Source organism: Puma concolor, chromosome A1 (assembly GCF_028749965.1).
Source record: "Puma concolor isolate L17-30 chromosome A1, mPumCon1.1.hap2, whole genome shotgun sequence".
Lineage (NCBI taxonomy): Eukaryota > Metazoa > Chordata > Mammalia > Carnivora > Felidae > Puma > Puma concolor.
In genome coordinates this window covers 65,060,563-65,081,157 of record NC_141667.1, presented here as the reverse complement: position 1 = coordinate 65,081,157, position 20,595 = coordinate 65,060,563, and the positions used below count along the sequence as shown (strand labels likewise).

General features: G+C 51.0%; 1 protein-coding gene across 1 annotated transcript; it reads right to left on the bottom strand.

The window, feature by feature from the left end:
* Nucleotides 1–4,681: 4,681 nt before the first annotated feature.
* On the bottom strand, nucleotides 4,682–10,760 carry MSX2 (msh homeobox 2). Its single transcript, XM_086719653.1, has 2 exons — nucleotides 10,297–10,760; nucleotides 4,682–6,424 (listed from the first exon to the last, which is right to left on the bottom strand). The coding sequence occupies exons 1-2, from the start codon at nucleotides 10,673–10,675 to the stop codon at nucleotides 6,000–6,002; spliced, it is 804 nt and encodes a 267-aa protein (XP_086575779.1). The 5' UTR covers nucleotides 10,676–10,760; the 3' UTR covers nucleotides 4,682–5,999.
* Between the last annotated feature and the right edge of the window lie 9,835 nt (nucleotides 10,761–20,595).

Genomic DNA, 20,595 nt, shown 5'->3' with positions numbered 1-20,595 from the left:
GCAGAGGGGGCCGAGAGCAGGGACCCGGCCCTTCTCCGCTTGGCGCTGCCCTTCTCGCCCGCGACGCCCATGGTCAGGGAGAAAACGGCTGATATGTCCTCCTCCTGCCCAGGGGTCTCTCCCTTGCTCCCTCTCCAGGTGCAGCGGGGGAGGGAAGGGCGCAGAAGGGGCTGGTGGCGAGGGGCCCCCTGCGTGAGGGCGCAGCGCCCAGAGAAGCCAGGCCGACCGCTGGGGCGGACTCTGGGAATCCCGCAGGAACGCTGGAACCAGGGCAGAAAGAAGGGCAACAAAGGGCCAGAAGGGGACACATAGGTGACAGTGGGAATGAGAATAAATCGAAAACGGGGGGGGGGGGTGGAGGGGGGGAATATGGAGAGATGCAACAGGGGAGCAAGGAGGTGGCAGAAAGGGAAGAAAATAAAGTTTAGAAGGAGAGCACGGAAGAGGAATTGTATAGATAGTAGGAAAGTAGAGAGAAGAAAAAAAATTAAAGATGTAAAGTGGGGTGAACATGAAACAGAATGAAAGTTGGGGAGAGGGAACTGAAAGAGGTAGCAAAGAAAAGAACAAGAAAGAGGGGGCAACAGGGGAGGGAAGAAACTAAAGACAGACGGGGAATGAGAGACAAAGACTGGGGAAGACAGAAGAGAAAGAAGTGAGAAGGACGAAGAGGATGCCCTGCTGGCCTGGGTCCCTCCCCAGCTTCACCCTCTTCCATCCCAGGCCCTGCCTCCTTTTCTGCCAGTTCGGTGCCCCGAGCCAAGCATCACCTGGTGCCTGTGAGGCCCCGGGCATTTGCCCCCAGCAGCCCAACTCCAGCCCAGCCCCAGCCCCAAGCCAGCTCTTTCTCCCTCCTGGCTGGGTAAGGGGGTCCACGCCCCAAGCCCAGGGTGATCAACGGGCTCCCTGCATCCCAAGCTTGGGCCCCACGGGCCATGAATCACAAGTGGAGGTGCTGGGGTTCCTGGGGGCCGTTGCCTCGGGATCCCCGGAGTCTCCGGAGCCAGGGAACACTTTCTGTCTGTGCTGACTCCACAGACAGGATCAAAACAGCATGAAAGAAATCAGAGCGAGAACGTCGTCGGCAGGAGCTGGACTTCTAAAACCCCCTTCCGCCCCCATAGGCTTCAATATTAAAAAACCCCCTAGGAGCCTCAGACACTGTATTAATTAGTGCAACCACCCATGAAAAGTTGGGTTTGGAGAGGCATTCTTTGCCCTGTGTGAAAAACCAAGTCTAATAAACAATTGTTAAGTTGGCCTGTTGCCGCTGGTAAATTACATAGCATTAAAAAAATAATGCTTTTCATATTAGGCACTAATTAAAGGTTGGGACAGCTTTAAAACAAGAGAGGGAGGGGGGAAATCAAAGAAAATATAAAAATGTTCTTTCAAGAGTTATGGGAGGTTAATAAAGTATGTCTGTTAGAGTGAGCCTACTTTGCCCCCAGCTACAGCCAAGCTGGAGCCACCACAATTGGGTCTCAATAAGATAATGATATTCCTTTCTCCGCTATTAAAAGCCTCCCAGTGCAAACTTAAAATGATTTATTTAATTTAGGAAATTATGAGGTGTAACTTCAAAGCCCGAGCCGTTAGTAATGGAAAATACCAGGTTGTTTAAAATTATAATAATAATTGTTTGGAGAACTCAGGACATCAAAGTGTTTTCATCAACAAATGCAGAGGGGTCCGGAGGAGGTTGGCAAGAGTCAGAGGAGGTGGATGGAGTTCGGATTTGATTATTATGAACCTTATCAAGGCAAGACTCAGGACTCCCGAAGCCTGGTACTCTGTTCTGCTTTGAAGCGGGCTATTTCGGAAAGTAATTTTACTGCTTTTTATTTAGTTTCTAGTAAGGAGGAGGTGAGGGGGTGGGGTAGGGTGGGAGAGGGGGAGAGGGGTCCAGGAGTTGACAGCCGACTTTTCTTCATTGCTGTCTGACCAATTTCATTAAAGAGGCCTACAGCATCACCAATCTGGAAATTTTTTTTTTTTTTTTTTTTTTTTTTACACTGAAGAAGGACACAGGCACAATCAACTTCACCAACTGGGCCCTGTGATTTCAGGGGGTGTGTGTGTGTGTGTGTGTGTGTGTGTGTGTGTGTGTCTGACGTGGGTTCTTTTATAAATGAGGTTTATGTTTATTCCAAACCCAGCAATGGAGAGGGAGTGGGGGTTGGGGAATGGCCTCTCCAACCCGTGGCAAATGAGCGGCTTTTATAGCAAAGAATGGCCGTGGGAGTTTTCATTCGGTCAGACAAGGTTCTGCTCAAAGGCAAGGATCCTCTTTTCAGTCAGGTCAGGCAGACGTTTTGCCAATGCCTGCTCCCAGCCAGCCAGGCCCTCGCTGCCTACCTCCTGCCGGCCCTGCCCCAGCATCGCCTCCGCAGGGGTGCAGGAATGGGGAGGGTGGGGAGGCTGAGTCCCAGGTCCCCAGGGATAGGGAAAGCCCCGCTGGCCAGTGAGGTGGGGAAAGGGATGGAGAGTAATGCTCCGGAGATGAGCTCTCGGGTTTGGGAATCTGGGGAGCTCTGGAGACCCCCACGTTATGTCTAAGACAGCCTCTGCAGGGCCTGTCTTTGCGAGCCCTCGTGCCCTCCACCAGGCTCATGCTTAGGCCTCAGTTCTGCTGCTGTCACTTACTGGCTCTGTGACCTTAGTGAGTACCCTCTCTGAGCCTCAGTTTTCTCATCTATGAAATGGCATCAATAACACACCCCCAAGGGGTGTGCAAGGATTCGATGAAATGTGCGAGGAAATGCCTACTTCTGTCCGCACTGAGCAGGAGCTCAATAAATGTGATTTCCTCTCCTTTCTTCTTCCCCTCTTTCCCCAAAGCAGAGCTGTCTTTCTAGAAGAGTTTGGTGAAAGCGTTGAAAGTACGGGAGGACTGGCATCTTCGGCTTTAAGTCCCAAGGCACGGCTTCGCGGGTCCCAGGTGAATCAGGGTTGTCCTGCTGCCTCAGGTTGTTAGTCCGGTCTCTGGAACTCCTGGCGCACAGAGCCTGACCCAGGTGGGGACCAAGGCGACCGCCAACCCGAACACGGGGCAGGTTAGAAGGGAGGCGCAGAGTCAGCCGCACCGCCTGGGCCCCGGGGGCCTCTGGCTGTGGTCGAGGTCCCCGCAGCCCTGCCGCATCCTCGCCTCGGTAACCCCATCCACCTGGTAGCGCTGGGATGTGTATGCTTGAGCCTGAGCCACATCTTTTTTTCTCGCTCCCGGCCTCAGTTTTCCTTTGGGATTTGGGGCGATTGGGCTAATGCGCAGTCGCCCAGACCGTTTCCAATCCACCCCATCGGCCACGCAGGTCGCAGTCTCAATTCTCCTGATCGTACCCTGGTTTGCGAACCCCTCCTCCAGAGGGCAACCTGTCTTAACCCGGAGCTGCAGTCTCCGGATCCCCCAACCGGGGTTGAGATCGCCCGAGGCTGCGGGGTCGAGCGGCGCCGGGAAGGAAGCTCGGTGGACGGGCTAATTAGGGACCCAACGTGGCGGTTGGATTCCGGGCTGGGATTAGGAGGCCCATCGGGATGGCAGAGGCGAAAACTGGGGAGGTTTGGGACGCTCCCGGGGCTCAGCTCCGGAGCGCAGCGGTGCAGCGGCCAGAAATCGGCCCCCAGCTTGGAAGCAGGTCTGTGGGCTCGGTTCTCGCTCCGCGCTGGAGCTGGGAGATCTCAGACTCGTCGCCCGACCCGCGGGAGCTTCCGCCGGGCGGGAAAATGCAGTCCCTGGCGCCCACCTCCAAACGGGGTGTCGGCGCAGTGAAAACGTGAGACGGAAAAGCGCCAGTCCTGGTCGATGCCCGGTTTCTATCTGCCTACCATCCGCTTCCGCAACCTGAAGTTCTCGATTCCCTTCTGCCCGCGTTCCCGGGGCCACCGTCGTTTCTCATCCGAAAACAGACCTCAGAAAGGTATCATCAGTAGCCACTTCGGATTTGTTTGTGCAATAAAAAGCGGAATTTAAGATCCGTCTCGGCCTCCCTCACCCACTGCGATTTTTTTTTTTTTTCTTTAATAGTGATGCCTCAAAACCCAAGCCTGACCCCGTTCTGTACCCAGTGGAAAGGGAGGCTGCAAAGCAAACGGGGCTTGAATGAACCACCTTCCCCCTTCAAACCGAAAAGAGCATTTGTTCGGGGTCCATCTCCTTGGAAGGAGTGAGGAATGGTAAACGGAATGCGATTTGACACACTCCTGAAAGGGCAGCAGGCAACCACCCCCACCTCCCAACCCAGGGAATGCATCTAGTTACAATCCCCATTTGCAAAGAGCTATAGGTCCCTTCCCCCCAGTTTTAAACCGGTTGCCCTTTTGGTAGCTGGCAGATTTCAAGTTCAAGATTTTCCCTTGATCATCTACCAACCTCTCAGATCCCTGGACCCCCCCCCCCCCTTCTTCTAAGCTCATCTTTCACTAGAGTTTGAAAAACCGAACAGCAATTCCATTTCTTCTCCACGACTAACACAAGCAGCCAGAGGAATTATCTCCAAGTACTTGGTTCGCTATTGGCGATCGACTCCCCCGACCCAGGCTGAATCTGGGCACAACTCTTCATTGATTCACAGGAACATCCTAATAAAAATCACCGGCCCCCTCCCCCAGTCTTGGGGGCATTTTGGAGTTGAACCCAGCTAAGAACAGAGAGCACCCTTTAAAATAATTGTTTGGAACAAACTTTACTGCAATAAAACAAATGTTTAATTTAATTCAGAATAAGAGATAAGAAATAACTCTTCAATAAAATATATAAAATTATACAAGGCACCCTTTCAAAGGGATAAAAGTATACTGGGGGGGGGGGGGGAGGGGGAGACTGATAGAAAGATGAAGTACCAGGAGCTAAATGGGCTGTTTGACAAGACCATTTTTTTTAGCAAGTCAAAACATGGCTTTCCCCTCTGCCCCCAACATGTTAAAAAGTATATAAATTTTTCTAATAAGTTTAGCACATACAACAGGTACACACACAGAGAAAGCAGGATTTGTTTTTCTTTCTGGATCTATTCATTGTTCAAGAATATTCAGCATATAGGTAATGGTTACAAGATATTTTTTTTTTTAAGCAGAAAATTAACTACGCTCCCCGCCCCCCAGTCACCTTTGCAATGTGTGAGGACTGACTCGTACCTAGTATTTCACAGAACCCGTCAATTCCCCCGACAGGCCTTAACTTTGTACTCTCCAATTATCTGAAATGGAGTTAAGCAACAGCCTTGGGAGGAATTAGGAAGTTACTTCCAAGTCCCACCTTACCCCAAGGCATCCTTAGGACTCTTCTCATCCCCCCCCAACCCCCTTTTATCGATCTTACAAAAAAACAAAAAAAAAAAAGTTAAAACTTTAACAATCTGTAACAATGTAGAAAGAGGGAAAAATAGAAGGCCAAATATGGTAGTACCTAATGTGTTTTTTAATGCGTGTAAAAATGCAAAAACATGATGTGTCCCCGTCTTCTTGAGGAATCTCTCCGTTATCTAATTCCTAGGCGTGTTTCTAATTCGAATCTTTTGTTTTCCATAAGCAGAAGGCAATCATCCCATCAAAATCACCCAATGTCAGCAATTTCAGCGAATAGTCTGTGCCTCCTCTAAGAACAAATGGACTCTTTTAGGAAGGTGATATATAGAAAAAAAGTATAGATACTATGCATATAAATTTTGCCTTTCAAAATAATCTGAATTTTCACGTCTGCTGTATAAAAATGTATTATATTTTATTACATATATATTTATATATAAAAACCATCAGAGCCAATCTGTGTGAAAGGAGAAGGGGGCATCTAGGAGATGACACCAAGAAAATGGGACTTGGTGCCTCCAGCCTAAAGAAATGCGAACTATGTCCGTGGCCCTGTGGGCCTAGCCACTTAGGGTGGTGCATGCAAAGTTTGCGGAGCAGGAGCAGGAGTATCGGCTTGGTACAGCCTTCTTGGAGAGGGAGGGGGGACCCATTTAAACAAACATCCATCGTGGAGTCTATGGAGCTGGTCTTCCTTAGGATAGATGGTACATGCCGTATCCGACTGGAGTCGCATAGAGTCCAACAGGCGGGATGGGGAGGACAGGTCTATGGAAGGGGTAGGACGCTCCGTATATGGATGCTGCTTGCAGGGGTGAGTTGATGGGGAAAGGGAGGCTGAAGCCAGAGGGCAGCATAGGTTTTGCAGCCATTTTCAGCTTCTCCAGTTCTGCCTCCTGCAGTCTTTTTGCCTTGGCCCTTCGGTTCTGGAACCAGATTTTGACCTGGGTCTCTGTGAGGTTCAGAGAGCTGGAGAACTCTGCGCGCTCTGCAATGGAGAGGTACTGTTTCTGGCGGAACTTGCGCTCCAGAGCAAGGAGCTGGGACGTGGTAAAGGGGGTTCTTGGCTTCCGATTGGTCTTGTGTTTCCGCAGGGTGCAGGTGGTGGGGCTCATGTGTCCTAGAGAACAGAGAGGGAGGGAATTAGCAAAAGTGGCTTTCTCTCCAGGTGTGTCCACCCCTGCACAGACCTTCCTCTCTTCATCTTTCAGAAAGGGACCTCTGTCAAAACTGTGGGAGAAGTACCATATTTAAGTGGATAAGTTGCTTGATTTAAAAAACCGAGTCTTCTTACAAAAAGCTTGGGATTTTAACAGTGCATAGAACTATCTATATGGGAACCCACAGCATAATGGATAATGGAAATAGAGTATCTATAAGCGGACCCTTCCTGAGCCAAGGGAGCTGAATGTTCTCTGAGAAACAAAACCCACGTCCTCTGAGCTTCATTTCTCTGGTCTTTAAAATGGGGGGGGGGGGGGGCAGGATTCATGATAATCCTCACTTCTGTACAATGCTGAGATAATCCCATAAGAAGAAAAATGAAAAGGGTCCTCTAAACTGCGCTGGTCCCCTCTCCACACCGGGAAAAGTTGGAGCGCATCAGCATATTTATGAAGGATAATCGTGCAGATAAGGTCTGCGGTAAATTAATAGCATCTCTGGATTGGGAGCCGCCCCATGCAATAAACAGCCATGCAGCTGTCATTCCATCCAGTCTACAGATTATACAACCTGAACATCATTTTACAGATCTGAACGTGGGATAAGTTTCTTGGCCTGGTGCTTCTGTAATATAAAGTTTACTAAGAAGGAGGGAAAAATTAGCTCGCTCATAAATGTAAATGTCAGGGGAAATCATGCTGCCTCTGAGTTGAGAGCATGTGATGACATCTTAGTCATCCCTACCCATTCTCTGGTTTGGAGCAAACGTGTAAACGATTAGTTTGTCGCCAGGATTTAGAAAGAGGGAATAACACGCAAAACAAAGGTATGCCAAAGGCATCCAACCTCCATATTTAAAATGGATTCAATTATAGGAAGTCATAGGACGGGGCATCTTTGTGATTCCATGGTATTCAACTAACTTGGGGCTTCTTTTCCTCAAAGGGAGGCGGGGGCAAGAGTGTGGAGCTGAGAGGCAGAATGCTAAACAATTAATTTTCTGCATTTGGCTTTTACGAGCTATGCTAATTTTCCCAAAGTAGCCACAGTAGTAACTCCAAAGTACTCACGGGGAGAATGTCACATTTCTTGTTTAGTTACTTCCATGGCCCAAGAAAGAGTTTACACTTCATACTTGAGGGTGATACAACAAGTCCCACCCAGCCTCCATTTCCAACAAGAACTGGATTTGTCCTAATGTGACCATTATGAAGCATCGTTTTCGGGACTGAAAAGCAAGTAGTAGGTTCTGCAATCCATCAAAACCAGAAATCTGGATAAGGGATGGGTAAGAAACTACCACAGGAGTGTAGACTTTTGCGTAGGCAAATCCCTAAATAAACGGGGGGGTGGGGGTGGGGCACCTACTTCGTAATTTACAAATAAACTAACAACACCGTGGGGAGACTCAAGAGACCCGCTTTCACCCTTCCCAAACCTGACCTAGCTCTCTGGAGGACCCAGCTGTCTCAACTCAGGACCAAGCTCCTAGAGTCTAAGCCTGAGCCTACTCTCTGTTTGGAAGAAATCTGTGCCCCGAACAGTCATCCTGGCCGCTCTAGAGGCTGCATTTGAATGATAAAACCCGGGCTACAGGGATTGCACATGTGTATCATAGCCATAAAGTCCAGAGGCTTCCTCTCAACACTCTCTACCTCGCCACCCCTCTCTCAACCAGTCAAAGGATGGATGCGGTTATACAAAGCAAAACAGCAGTTACCCTACTTCCTCCAAATAACAAACCTGGCCAGGCAGGTGGCTCCCTCCTGCCCCAGGCTCCTGCCCCAGGCTCCTGCCCCAGGCTCCTGCCCCAGGGCTCCCACTGCCATTTCTAGGCCCAAAGCACCAAAGGAACCACTTTTTGTTTTTAAATTAAATCCCTTCTCCAGAATCTTGGATTTTTCTCTCCTGAAGGTCACACCCAGAGCCCCAAACTGCCTGACCCCCTAGCAGGGAAGCTCATCTCCACAGAGTGGGGAGGGGGGGGGTTGTTCACAGAGCAAGTGGGGAATTGCCATCCCAGGACCTGAAGGCCTAAGGAAGTGAGGATTTCTGATCTCTGGACACCACTCTCAGTAAGGCCTGAATCCTTAATGTGTTCATGGACATTGACCCAGGCCTAGAAATCCATGGGCACTCAATATGTGTCTAACAAATTAAGTTTCTTCAAGTTTCTGAGCCTCTATCTCACCATCAACAAAATGGGTAAATACCGTGTAGTGTGGCTCAGAGTACTAAATTTTAGAATGCCCAGAGCCCGGTCTGCCACACCAGATAGGTGATCATTAAATATTCCCAAGGTTGTTTTTTGTTTTTTGGTCAAGCCCAAACAGTGTGTGCAGATTCCTCTGAACTCTGCTGAAATGTCCTTCTCTGTTACTAGGAGGCCGGCTGCAGCCACACAGAGATCAGATAAGATAATATGGTGAAAAGTGCTATAAAGCACTGTGCAAACTTGAGTTTAAATTCTTTGAGTCCTTAATCTCCACACCCTTTGAATCTTTCGGAGTTTCTAACAGGGTGGAGAGCTATGCCAGAGGGGACAGCCACTGAGGCCGGAGTATATGGCCTTGTTTTGTTCACAAAATACTATGCATCTCGAGTCTTGAGGGCTGACTGATGAGAATGAAGAAAGGTGTGATTCTACTGGCTTTGGAAAAGGTGCCTCCGCAGACCCCCTCTTTCTCACCTTTTCTAAAGGTGCACTGGGTAAGGAAATCTTAAAGACTAGGAAATAAAAATAAAAGAGTCTATAGGGAATGACTTCTCCAAATGCAAAAGGACCCAGGCCCAAAAATAAATGCTAAGGCAGGAGGAGAAATAAATTCTCCTGGGCCTGCATGGCCAAGTCTTGCCTCATTGGCAGGAAGCGGGGTGCAGGTGTGTGGACCTCCTCTTGGTTTCTTTGGGGAGAGGGATCAAAGGCGGTCAGGGCACCATGCACAGGAGCAGAGTTTGGACACCAGGACCCTTTGCCCAATTCAGCCATTGTTGGTGACCCGGGTCAAACAAGTCCAGTCCTCCTAAAGCCTGGTGTCTGTAAAGGGGGTAACCACCGGTCCTGTGCCTCTGCCTACACTTGGGGTTCCAGCAATGATCAGGGTCTGGTGAACTAATGAGCATCACTTTGTAGAACTCTCAAGCGCTGCTGGAATGCTGTTAATTATTACTATGAACCAAGCGTGGCCCGCGCCCCGCGCGCCTGACCCCAGCCCGCTCCCTGCGAAGGTACTGGCTGCGGGGACGACAGGGAGACTTTGCGCCTTGGCACCAGCCTCTGCCGCCATCCCTTCCGGGGATCGGGACCCAGAGGACGGTAATGATTTCTACCCAATGCCGGGGGTTAGATTTCTGCCAGTCTATCTTTAAGATGAGGGCACATCTCGCTGGGTTGTAAACTTTGAAAGGAGGTAAGGCACCTCCGCCTCTGGCCGGCACACATTCGCGTGCTCATTAAAAGTGTATTCCCCTTCATTCTTGGGACAGAAACCCGCTGGACGGTGAACCAAAAGTGAGCAAAATAGTTGGAGCGCGGGGCCGAGGACCAGAGAAACCGATAACCGAGCGACCCGGCGAACCCAGCTAGGATTCGCCCTTCAAAGACCAGCGACTCCTCAATTGTGTCGGATACTTTGCACAGCTAGGGGATCGCGAACACGCGATGCGCGGATACGAAGCCAGAACTCCTAGGCTTGCTTTCCCGGGCGTGTAGTGCAGAGGGGGTCTCCGTCCCCCCCCCCCCCCCCCAGCCTGGGACACCGGCCCTCGGCTCTCCCCCGTACCCCTGCGCCCCCGCCTACCCCTTGTCCGGCTCGGACGCTCACTCACTTGGAGGCGGCGAATATCTGCCGGGTTCCTGCATCCACGCGGCTCCGTCTTCTGAGTTCTCCGACTTCACCGAGGCGGTCTCGAAGGGCTTGACCAGCGGCCCGGGGCTGTGAGCTTCCCGGGCGCCGTGTCCCGGCAGCAGCAGCGGCCGCAGGGTGGCCCCGGCCGAGGCGCTTTCGGCTGGCAGTGGGGACGCCTCCTTGGGCGGCTTCTTGTCCGACATGAGCGCCTCCACGCTGAAGGGCAGGCTGGAGACCTTGACGCGGCGCTCCTCCGCGGCCCCCTCCGCGCCCCCAGGCCCCGGGCCCGGCCCAGCCACCATCGCCGGGCCCTCCTCATCAGACGAAAACAGGTCACTGCCTTTGGACGGAGAAGCCATGACTTCTCTGCCCTACGTAGCTCCCGGCGCGCGACTCCGCTGGCAACCCGGCAGCGGCGACTCAAACTTTTTTGGGGGGAGACGGGAGGGGCGCGCCGGGAGCCGTGCCTTTCCTCCAAGGGGAAGTGGGAGACTCGGCTCAGCCAATCCGCGCCGGCTCTGGCGCTGACGCCACAGACGCTCGCGTCTGATTGGCTCTCCAGGAAGAGGCTGGGGCCTTTTTTTTTTTTTCCTGTTTGAAATAAATTAGGAGTTAATTACAGGAGCAGTCAGCAGAGTTGTTATTAGGCGATCCCTCAAGGGTTATAATCACGCCAAAACTGAAAAGTCCATGGCGTAATTAAGGCCGATTATTTAAAGAGGAAGTTCGCCGAGTCCCATTTCTTCTCCCTTTTGACCCCTTTTTAAAAAGGCACCTCGCGCCCATACCACTTTCCCCAACCCCCACCGCCAGAACAAGTTTCAAATCTCCAACTCACACTGCAAAAACATTTGTGAAGCTCCTACTACGCGTGGAAACTGGGCTACCTTTACAATTTTAGGAGACAACACTGAAAGCAGGGGCCAGCATCCTTGCTAAAGGAAATTATACATACATGGCGCTTCTAAGAGTATCTTGCTATTGGCAAATGCTCTACAGCGAAAGCTGCTACTGTAACTCCCCTGGAAGAAGGGACATGGGGAGCCCGAAAGATGGTCAGGAGCTGGTTTTCCAAATAGTTGGAAATTTTAAAGCCATGGTCCCCATCTCTTCCACTTGAGACAAACCCAGCGCACTCTTAGAAACTGTAATCCGCGCGTTTTCTTTCCCTTGAATCTCTTCTCTGGGCGACACCCGGATCCGACCTTTTCCCCAAGACTATGTGTATTGTGTGTTCGTGCGTTTGTTTGAGCCTATGTTTGTCATGTGTTTTGGTGCCAGTGTTTGCCTTCAAGGGGGAGGAGGAAGGAAAAGGCGCTGATAGTACCTAGTCCTTCCCTTCCTCTTGCAAATCTCAGAAATACTAGGTTCTGAGTTTGCACACCCCAGGCCTGTGTACATTTTTGAGAAGCACATTTTTTATTCATTGCACCTGGTTTAAAAAAAAAAAAGCGTATATATCCCCACCCAGCCCCAAATTATACCCTGGGTAATTACATCTCAAAGCCTTAGTGATGACTGTACCAGCCCTGGGACAGGGGAGAGGGAGTTTAGAGGGCGCAGAGGCCTCGGATCCCTCTGCAGGCCACCGGCCCAAGACCGAAGAGCTTCCAATGACCCTCTCCAAGCTGCAGTTGCTCCCCCCTATATCTCAAGGATTACCCGGGAGTGATGAGATAAATAGAAATCTTCCAGCTCAGGGCCTGTACACAGCAGATGCTTGCTAAACAGTTCCCAGCGTCTTGCAAGGAAGGGACATTGTTTTTAATTACTGAAATGATCAAGGCTTGGAGGCTATCTCCCAGTTCAAGAATCTTAGAGATGTGACCCCCCCCCCCAAACCCATGTCTCTGAGGCACTGCTGTCTTCACCCTAAACATCTGCTTGGAGTGAAACTGTGCTGGCTGAGGATGTCCTGAATAGGCATGATCTGAATCTTAGGGAGGCACAAACAGTCTGCATTGGTCAATTAATTCAGTCCGACTAGACCATTAGAAATGTTCTGAAAAAGTTAAAAAGTAAAGGAGTCCTAACCACAGTCTTCTAAAGCATCTGGGTCCCTCTCCCACCAAGCACATCCTGTCACCACCCCCCAACAAATTGGAAGCTCAGAGAACGTTTTTAAAAAAAATTAAACTATCTGGAGATGTATGCATTTTCCCCTTGAGTCATACTTGATGATAGTTGGCTTGATATGCATCTCAAATACAATACAGGTAAATCCAGATTAAGTTCTGTGCCTTCTAGAGGTACCCAGCAAGGTGCAGGCTATATATTTTGGAAGCAAACCTGAAATTCGTTTAGCCCTAAGCTGCCAAAGTGTACAAAAGGGTTCCAGCTTTCAGTTGGGCTGTACTCAGGCACTGTTTTATAATTGTTCCTGAAAACACACTGTTTATATTTGTTAATTTAGGGGCATACAGGCTCGTTCCTGGGAAAAATTTAAAAGTCAATACTACGAGAACTCTTTTAATGAACTTTTCTAGGACAGGAGAAGCCGGGTTCCCCTCACCACTTTCAGGTCCTGATGTCCAGACAGGGAAAGAAAATTATGAAGCTAGGAAGAGGAAAATAGTAGAGACAGAACAAGATAACTGGTGTTCAAAACCAGGATGCCAAGCTCTGGCCATCAAATGAGCAGGAGAGATGCCCAGAGGGCAACCACCCGGCTCACCTCGTCTTCTCCCTGCTGGGGTGGGGGAACATTCGGGAAAGGGGCTCACTTCTGCTGGTAAAAAGGTAGAACCTCAACAGAACTCTAGCCCTTTACGGAAAGCCCCTTCTGTGCATTGGCTGAACATTTTATTCACGTCTTCCTGGCCGCGGGACCTTGGGCGCATTACTTTGCCTCTCTCAACCTGCTTTTTGATTTCCAAAATGAAGGATAATAATCCTTACCTGGGATGGCTCTTATAGTGATTAAATTAAATAGGCTACAGAACGTAACCAGAAGGTAGAGGGTATCAATACAAAATATTATATATCAAAAGCATTAGCAATTTATCGAATGCTTTCTCTCTGCTAGATACCCGAATTGAGGCTCATCGCCAGCCTTCACGGAGTTCACGATAGGTTCTTTGTAAAATCTCCGGGGCTGAGAATTTTGCGCAGCCTTAAAGGTGTCGTTTAGGTGTAGTCCCTTGGTGGAGGGCTGCCTTTGGCGCTTAGGGGACATTTAGTAAAGGTTAGTTCCCGGGGACACTGACGTGACTGCAGTATTTGTAGGCAGGAAAGTGGGGTTTCAAAGGGAACACAGCACGAAGAGTCAACTCTGCAGGATAGTTTACTACCTGTCCTCCAGGATCTCATTCGTTTCTTCCTACACACTGCTCCGGGCGGAGATCATTTCCCCCATTTTACGGGGAAAAAGACCAAGGCTGGGAAGAACCAACTATGCTACCGGAAGTCACGCAGGTTGGAAGTGGAGGACCCGGGGATCCCCACGCGCAGCCCTGGGCCCTATACACAGACCTCACCCTTCCAAGTTCCTGCGCTCCCCGGGGGACTTAGCACGTTTAGGAACCCTGCGAGGAGCCGCCGCGCACGCGCACCGCGGGTCCCAGGGCAAAAAAAACGCTACTTGCAAACTGTGGTGGACCACGCGCGGACCCTTGCGTTTGCAACGCCCAGGACCGATCGCTGGATCCCGGCGGCTAGGAGGAGGCGGGGGAGGGGCGGAGGAGGGGGCTGTAGACGGGCCAGGGCTGCGGGCAGGCGCCAGGCGCGGGGAGATGAAAGGCGGGCTCCAGGGGAAGGGGCTGCGCCGGGTGACCGGCTCCAGCCGCGCCGGGCGCCCCGCCCCCGCCCCGCCCCGCCCCCGCTGCCCCGGGCAGAGGCGGCTGCCCGCGCCGGAGCCGCGTTAATTGCTCTCGGCCCCGGCACTCAGCCTGCGCGGAGCCGGGACAACCTCGCTCCAGGAGGAATGACAATTCGCCCTAATGGGACAACCTCGCTCCCAGAGGAGTGACAATTCCTCCTAATGGGCCTCTCGTTAGCGGCCTATTCTCCCGAACCCGGTATCAGAAGCGGGCAGACACGCGGGCGCCAATGTCCGCCTGGAAATTCCACAACACAGCTCCCCCCATCACGCCCCCCCCCCAATCATTCCCTGTGTGACCTCGAGGAAGAGGCTGCTCCTCTCTGAGCTTTTTTTTCTTACCTGTGCCCTGAGAAGTAGGAATGAGGGCAATCCGACCTTAGTGGGGTGGGCATACTTCCAGGCATTTAAGAGATCATTTTCAGAGTTACAGAGCTGGCAGCTGGGGGTGGGGGTGGGGCGGGGAGAGTGGCATTCAGGGTTGCTGCTTGAGGTTGTCCGAGGGGGACGAATCCCATGCTTCTGAAGTTCTAGACGCTCAAACCGGGCGAGCTACGGCCCCTGCCCGCTGAGATCACAACCTGAGCCCCAGTGGGCATGGGAGAGAAGGGTCCTTTGCCAGAGCGCTCTGCGGATTGCACAAGTCTGCCTGAAGCCTGAACTTTCATTAGCTTCCCATTTTACAGATGAAGAAGTCGAGGCGTAGACAGGAGAGAAGCTGGCCTGAGATCTCCGGTGGGACAGGTCCAATCTGACAAGGTACCCTGGAAGAAGCCCACGGCAAGGATGTCCTCCACGGGGAGGGGAAGGTTCCACAGTCCAGAGAGGGATGGGCCAGTTTGTGGAGACTTCCCCTTGCTCTTCGTCCCTGCAGGTCCCAGGGCTTTAAAAGGGGAGGGAGCTATGAGTTCCAGTCCTTCTCTAGTTGTATATTCAAATCCAGGCCCTGCTTTTGCCATCCTTCTGGACCTCAGTAACCTCCTTCAGAAGCAGGCTACTAGTGCCCAGCTTACAAGGTTGCTGGTGAGGACTAGATGAGAAGCCTTACCAGAAAAACACGGAGCACAGAGTGTGGCTGCATTAGGTCCCACACTCACAACAAGTGGTTGCAGCCGTCCCATCCCCAGCGTCCTGGAGCCGCCCTGGCTTTAAACAGGGTTGAGCCCCGTATTTCTCATGGGCCAGTGGATAAATCCCTTCATCTCCTGGGTTTCCTCTTCGGTACTCTGGAAATGTCCAACATTCAGTAAGTGTCGGATATTATTGTTTCTTAAATCATTACTGATACGTTTACCTCCTTCTCGATAGATCTACCTGGCATCACGCACACGTGGGGGGCCAATGACCCAACACTGGATGATTTGAGGCATGACTCTGCGACTTTTTTTTTAGCTTTGGCCCTCCCTGCCTCCCCACTCCCGTTGGTAAAATGGGAATAACTACCCATCTTTTGAGAGGGAAGCAGATTGGCAACTCTTGTTGAGTCAGGGGTAGGGACTGGAAAAAGAATTGCTTTAGACAAATGGTTCTTCTCAGAGTCACTTCTGTTTCCCAGCCCCTGGGTACAGCTCACTGGCATCTTCCCAACCCCCCCCCCCCCCCCCCCTTGCACTGGAGGAAGGTTCCCAGGAGCAAGGCCCAGGCTCTGATTTTTCTGCACGGAAAGACCAAAGGGCTCCCTGAAAGAGAGAGTTCCAGGAAGCTGGGTGGCTGCCGGCCTATGGAACCAGTCTAGCCATCCAGGATGGGACCCAGGGATCCTGCCCTGCCATTCACAAATCTCTGCCCACCTACCCCTTCTCGGTTTGCCCATCTTTAAAACCAGAAAAACCACCCATACTGGGCTGGGCTGAGGTGAGGTTAGAACCAGGGTTCAGTGACTGTCAGCTCTCTCTTATGCCTCAAGGAACCCTATGATGTAGGGGGCCCTGATGGCTCCCTAAGGAGGAGAAAATTGAACCTTAAGTCTTGATAAGAGTTTCTCACAACTAGTAAATACCAGGGTTTTGCTGATTTTAAAATTTATGTATTTTGCCTGAGGCAGAAGTTGCTGTAAAGGTGGGGGGGGGGAGGCATTTGGAACTGCTCACAGCAATGATTTCCATTTTCTTCCACCTTGGCAGATGGGGGGCGTTGAGTCCGGGATGGGCTAAATAACCAGCAAGGGGACACAGCAAGGGCACCCTGGATGGTGGATTCCCAAACAGTTACACAGGAATCTCCCATCTCTCTTATTTGGTGGCTTCCGAATTGTTTCCGCCAACTGGGCCTGGGGGATGAGGGGAAGAGGAAATGTGGGCAGTTGTTTAACGGAGATAATGACATATATATTTTTCATTAAGGAAGACAGAATCGCTTTCAATTGTTCCACCCCTAGTCGCGCAGTGGGGTGGGGTATAAGCGAGGTTTGCTTTACCTGTATGACGAAGACAATTTGTTGGTCGTTTCTGGAAGGGAAGGGGGTTGGGACACTGGAGCTGGACCCCAGACCTGTGTCAGTCTTGGGAGGGGGCTGCAGGTCACCACCGGCAGGAGGACCCTTGCGGACCGGTGGGGGGGGGGGGTGACAGAAACTGCGGTCCGGCTGTAGGCGTGGCAAAGAGCATTGGAGTCGGGGGCCTCACTTGCCCCTCAGGATTGCACTGGGGTGCGGACGTTCCGCGATCTCTCCGAATCCCTCTCGGCCTCCGCCCTTGAAGTCGCACACCCCATTTCATTGAAGGCGCGACTGCAGCTCGGAGAGGCGCGGCCACGAAAGGAGTCGGGCTGGGTGGCGCTTCGGGGGCCCCGGAGCAGCCTCGGGGACCCTCTGATGCAGACACCCGGCCTCCTGGATCCACGGAGGTCTGATGTCAGAGTCCGTGCGATACGAACTGTGTACAGCGCCCGGAAGAGCCCCTAGCACAGCGAAGGGCTCAATAAACACCACCAGCTGACTAAAGGCAAAGCCCAGCCATCAGAGTGGCGGAAAACTTGGGGCCGCTCACGCCACTGACTCTCGGAAGGTACCGCTTTCCCCAAGGGACTTGGAGCGAACCTTGAGTTGTGACGAGCGGTCTCTGCGTCTTGACAACTGGGGTTAATGTTGGATTCGTGTAAGAGGGGGCAGAGTTTTTGCCTGCAAAGAAAAATAGCGTTCATTCTACCCGGTGCCGGGAACTCACCAGACTTTGAGTTAACCCTCGCACTCCCCAGTAAATAGCTGCTCTTTTCACAAGAGCTGGGGAGGCTGTCTCCGGGGCAAGGTCCCGCAGCAACTAAGTGACCCAGTCAGCATTTGACCCCAGGTGAAACTGACTCTTGACCCCAGGTGAAACTGACTCCAAACCCGAATTGGTTTCCCTTTATTTTTCTCCAGATTGCATTTCTCTTGTCCCTGGCCTGACCCAGGGAGTCACTCAGCATCACGCTGTTATCTTCACCTGCTCCCTTCAGTAATAGCTTGATTTTGTTGCATTTCCCAGATTTTATAAAACAGGAGTGTGTTTACACAATAGGAAAAGCATACCTGAATGTATCCTCAAACTGAGTTTGAGTTTCTCTTCCTTCTAATAATAGTAGTTAACGCTTAATTAAAAAAATTTTGGGGGCGCCTGGGTGGCGCAGTCGGTTAAGCGTCTGACTTCAGCCAGGTCACGATCTCGCGGTCCGTGAGTTCGAGCCCCGCGTCAGGCTCTGGGCTGATGGCTCGGAGCCTGGAGCCTGTTTCCGATTCTGTGTCTCCCTCTCTCTCTGCCCCTCCCCCGTTCATGCTCTGTCTCACTCTGTCCCAAAAATAAATAAAAAACGTTGAAAAAAAATTAAAAAAATTTTTTTTGATATTTATTTATTTTTGAGAGGGAGAGAGAGAGAGAGAGGCTGTGAGTGAGGCGTAGAGAGAGAGGGAGACACAATCCAAAGCAGGCTCCAGACACAGTGCTGTCAGGACAGAGCCGGACAGGGGGCTCGGACCCATGAACTATGAGATCATGACCTGACCTGAGCGAAGCTGGAGGTTTCACTGACTGAGCCACACCCTGACTGAGCCACACCCAGGTGCCCTGGTAGTTGATGCTTATTGAGCACTTACTATGTGCCAGACGCTGTACTCAGCACAAGACAGGAACAAACTCACTGAATCCTCACTAGAACTGTATCTAGTAGCTAGTATTATCATCTTTACCTTGTGGGGAAACCCGATTCTCAGGCATGGAAAATCTAGAAAAATAGGATTTATTTATTTTTTTAATTATGTTATTTAAAAAGAGGTCATTCTCTCCCTATCCTCTACCCCCCTCCAAACCTAACAAATAATAGCCACCGCCATTTAAATAGGAAAAATAGGGGCGCCTGGGTGGCTCTGTCGGTTGAGCGTCCGACTTCGGCTCAGGTCACGATCTCGCGGTCCGTGAGTTCGAGCCCCGCGTCGGGCTCTGTGCTGACAGCTCAGAGCCTGGAGCCTGCTTCCGATTCTGTGTCTCCCTCTCTCTCTGCCCCTCCCCTGTTCATGCTCTGTCTCTCTCTGTCTCAAAAATAAATAAACGTTAAAAAAAAAATTAAAAAAGTAAATAAATAGGAAAAATAATTTTATTAGATCCGCAAACTTTAAATACGGTTAGGCCTCCCTCTGCTCATAACTTTAACAGCCTGTGTGTCCTGTAGCTTTTGGTAAAATTGGCCCTTTTCTCCTTTCTCACCTTTCCCACGGGGGCTCTTTGCAGTCTCTGTGGGGAGGACAGGAGAGTGAAGGGACAGGCCCCTGAGCACAGCCGCGAAGCAAGGATTCTTGTGTCCCTCACTTGCGGGGTGACTGAGCAGGTCCCTTCCCTCTCAGGGTCCCCGGCTTTCCTCATGGGCAAAATGAGGGGGATACAGTTAATTTCCTGTCCCTCCTGCTTCTGTGGCTTTCTGATGAGGGAGTGAGTGAGTAAAAAGCTCAGTCTGCTCTTAGTTCTGTCTACCCCCAGGCTGAGTGAGGTCTCCAGGAAAGTAGAGACATAGAACGGAAAGATCACAGGAGGCCGGGAGGAGGGGGGGGTCGGGGCGGAGGGGGGTGTGGGGGGGGGACGCTGTTGGAACCCCAATTTTATCCTGGACCAGCTGTGTGTCCTGGGACATTCTCCCACTTTTCTGAGCTAAGAGCCTCCTGCTCCCTGTCTGAAAACTGGGGCTAACGATCCCCATCTCAGGGAGTTAGGAGGAGTACACGGGCTCCCGGATGTAAAATTCAAAGAGCGGTTAGATCTGCACGCTCCCCCTGTGCTGGTTGCCTGTGTGAGAAGGGAGAGCACCTGAATCAGCAGAAGAGGGGCCTAGGAGGAAACCCTGTGGATCACTGTTAATGATATAGTCAGAGCTAACACTGCTGGTGAGGACACTTGCAAAGAGGCTTATGAAATTATGCTTGCTAAGAGTCCTCAGGGCCTGCGAGCAGCACAAGGAAGCTTTGCCAACTGGTGGCATAGCCCTGCTCAGGGAGAAGATTTGAGGGGTCTCTGGACCCAGCACGAAGTGGCGTCTAGGCACATGACAAGAAACGTTTTCCCTTTTCAGGGATCTGTTCACCTTCCCGTTAGACTCAGGAGCCTGTCTTGGCACAACTTTAACACCTCGACAACGATGCCTAACGTCCTGTGGACAAAGCGCAAGGCTGCGATCTTCGGGAGGCAACAGCCATGTACCTGGAAAAAAAAACAAGATCATGTTGCCTCCACTCTACTTATTTTCGGAGTTAACCCCTCTCTGGTCCATTGTAGCTAGTACTGTGACATAAATTTCCCTTTAGAAGGCCTGTTGTGTTTGTTTGTTTGGCTTGAAAACAAGTTTCTTTAAAGTTAAACATTAATTAAAGAATACCACTGTTGGTGCTGGGATAAGGCCAACAATCATAATGATTGTTCTTCGACAAGGGAACAATCATGTAGGTGGATGCCTGAAATTTGCGTTAACACTGATTTACAGGGGGGAATACTGCATTTCCAACAGCCTAAAATCTGGTTGGAATCCTGTTCCACCTCCTCCTAGCTGGATGGCCTTGGGCGACTTACTTACCCTCTCTGGACCTTGGATTCCTTATCTGTAAAGCTATGGGGATAGTGATCATTCCGATCTTCTAGGGTTGCAGGAAGAATCGACCACAGAGATAGTAAATGGAGGACCACACCGCATTGGAAGCAAGGGGTTGTTGGTATCATTAGTAAACAATAGATAGGAGAATTTGGTCAAAACACTGACTTATTTCCCCTGCATCAGGCTCTCTGCTAGCTTAATAGTAATTGTAAAAGAGGACAATTTTTTGAAAGCGGGAGTTCTGTTTAGTTCTGTTTTGAAAGCGGGAGTTCTGTTGACCCTGTTCAATCAGCACACTGTCACTTCCCTAGAGGACACTTTCAGAATCTTCATAGAACATCACGATCTTCTGGAGGCAAAATTAAGACACCTGTAACTTGCAAATGGGGCAGAAAATGTTTTCACTTGTCCTTT

Bases quoted from the DNA above. Each gene is read 5' to 3' on its own strand.
- MSX2 (XM_086719653.1), bottom strand. From the start codon at position 10,675: ATGGCTTCTCCGTCCAAAGGCAGTGACCTGTTTTCGTCTGATGAGGAG. The intron at 6,425-10,296 runs GTGAGTGAGCGT...TCTGTTCTCTAG, and splicing joins CAGATATTCGCCGCCTCCAA to GACACATGAGCCCCACCACC.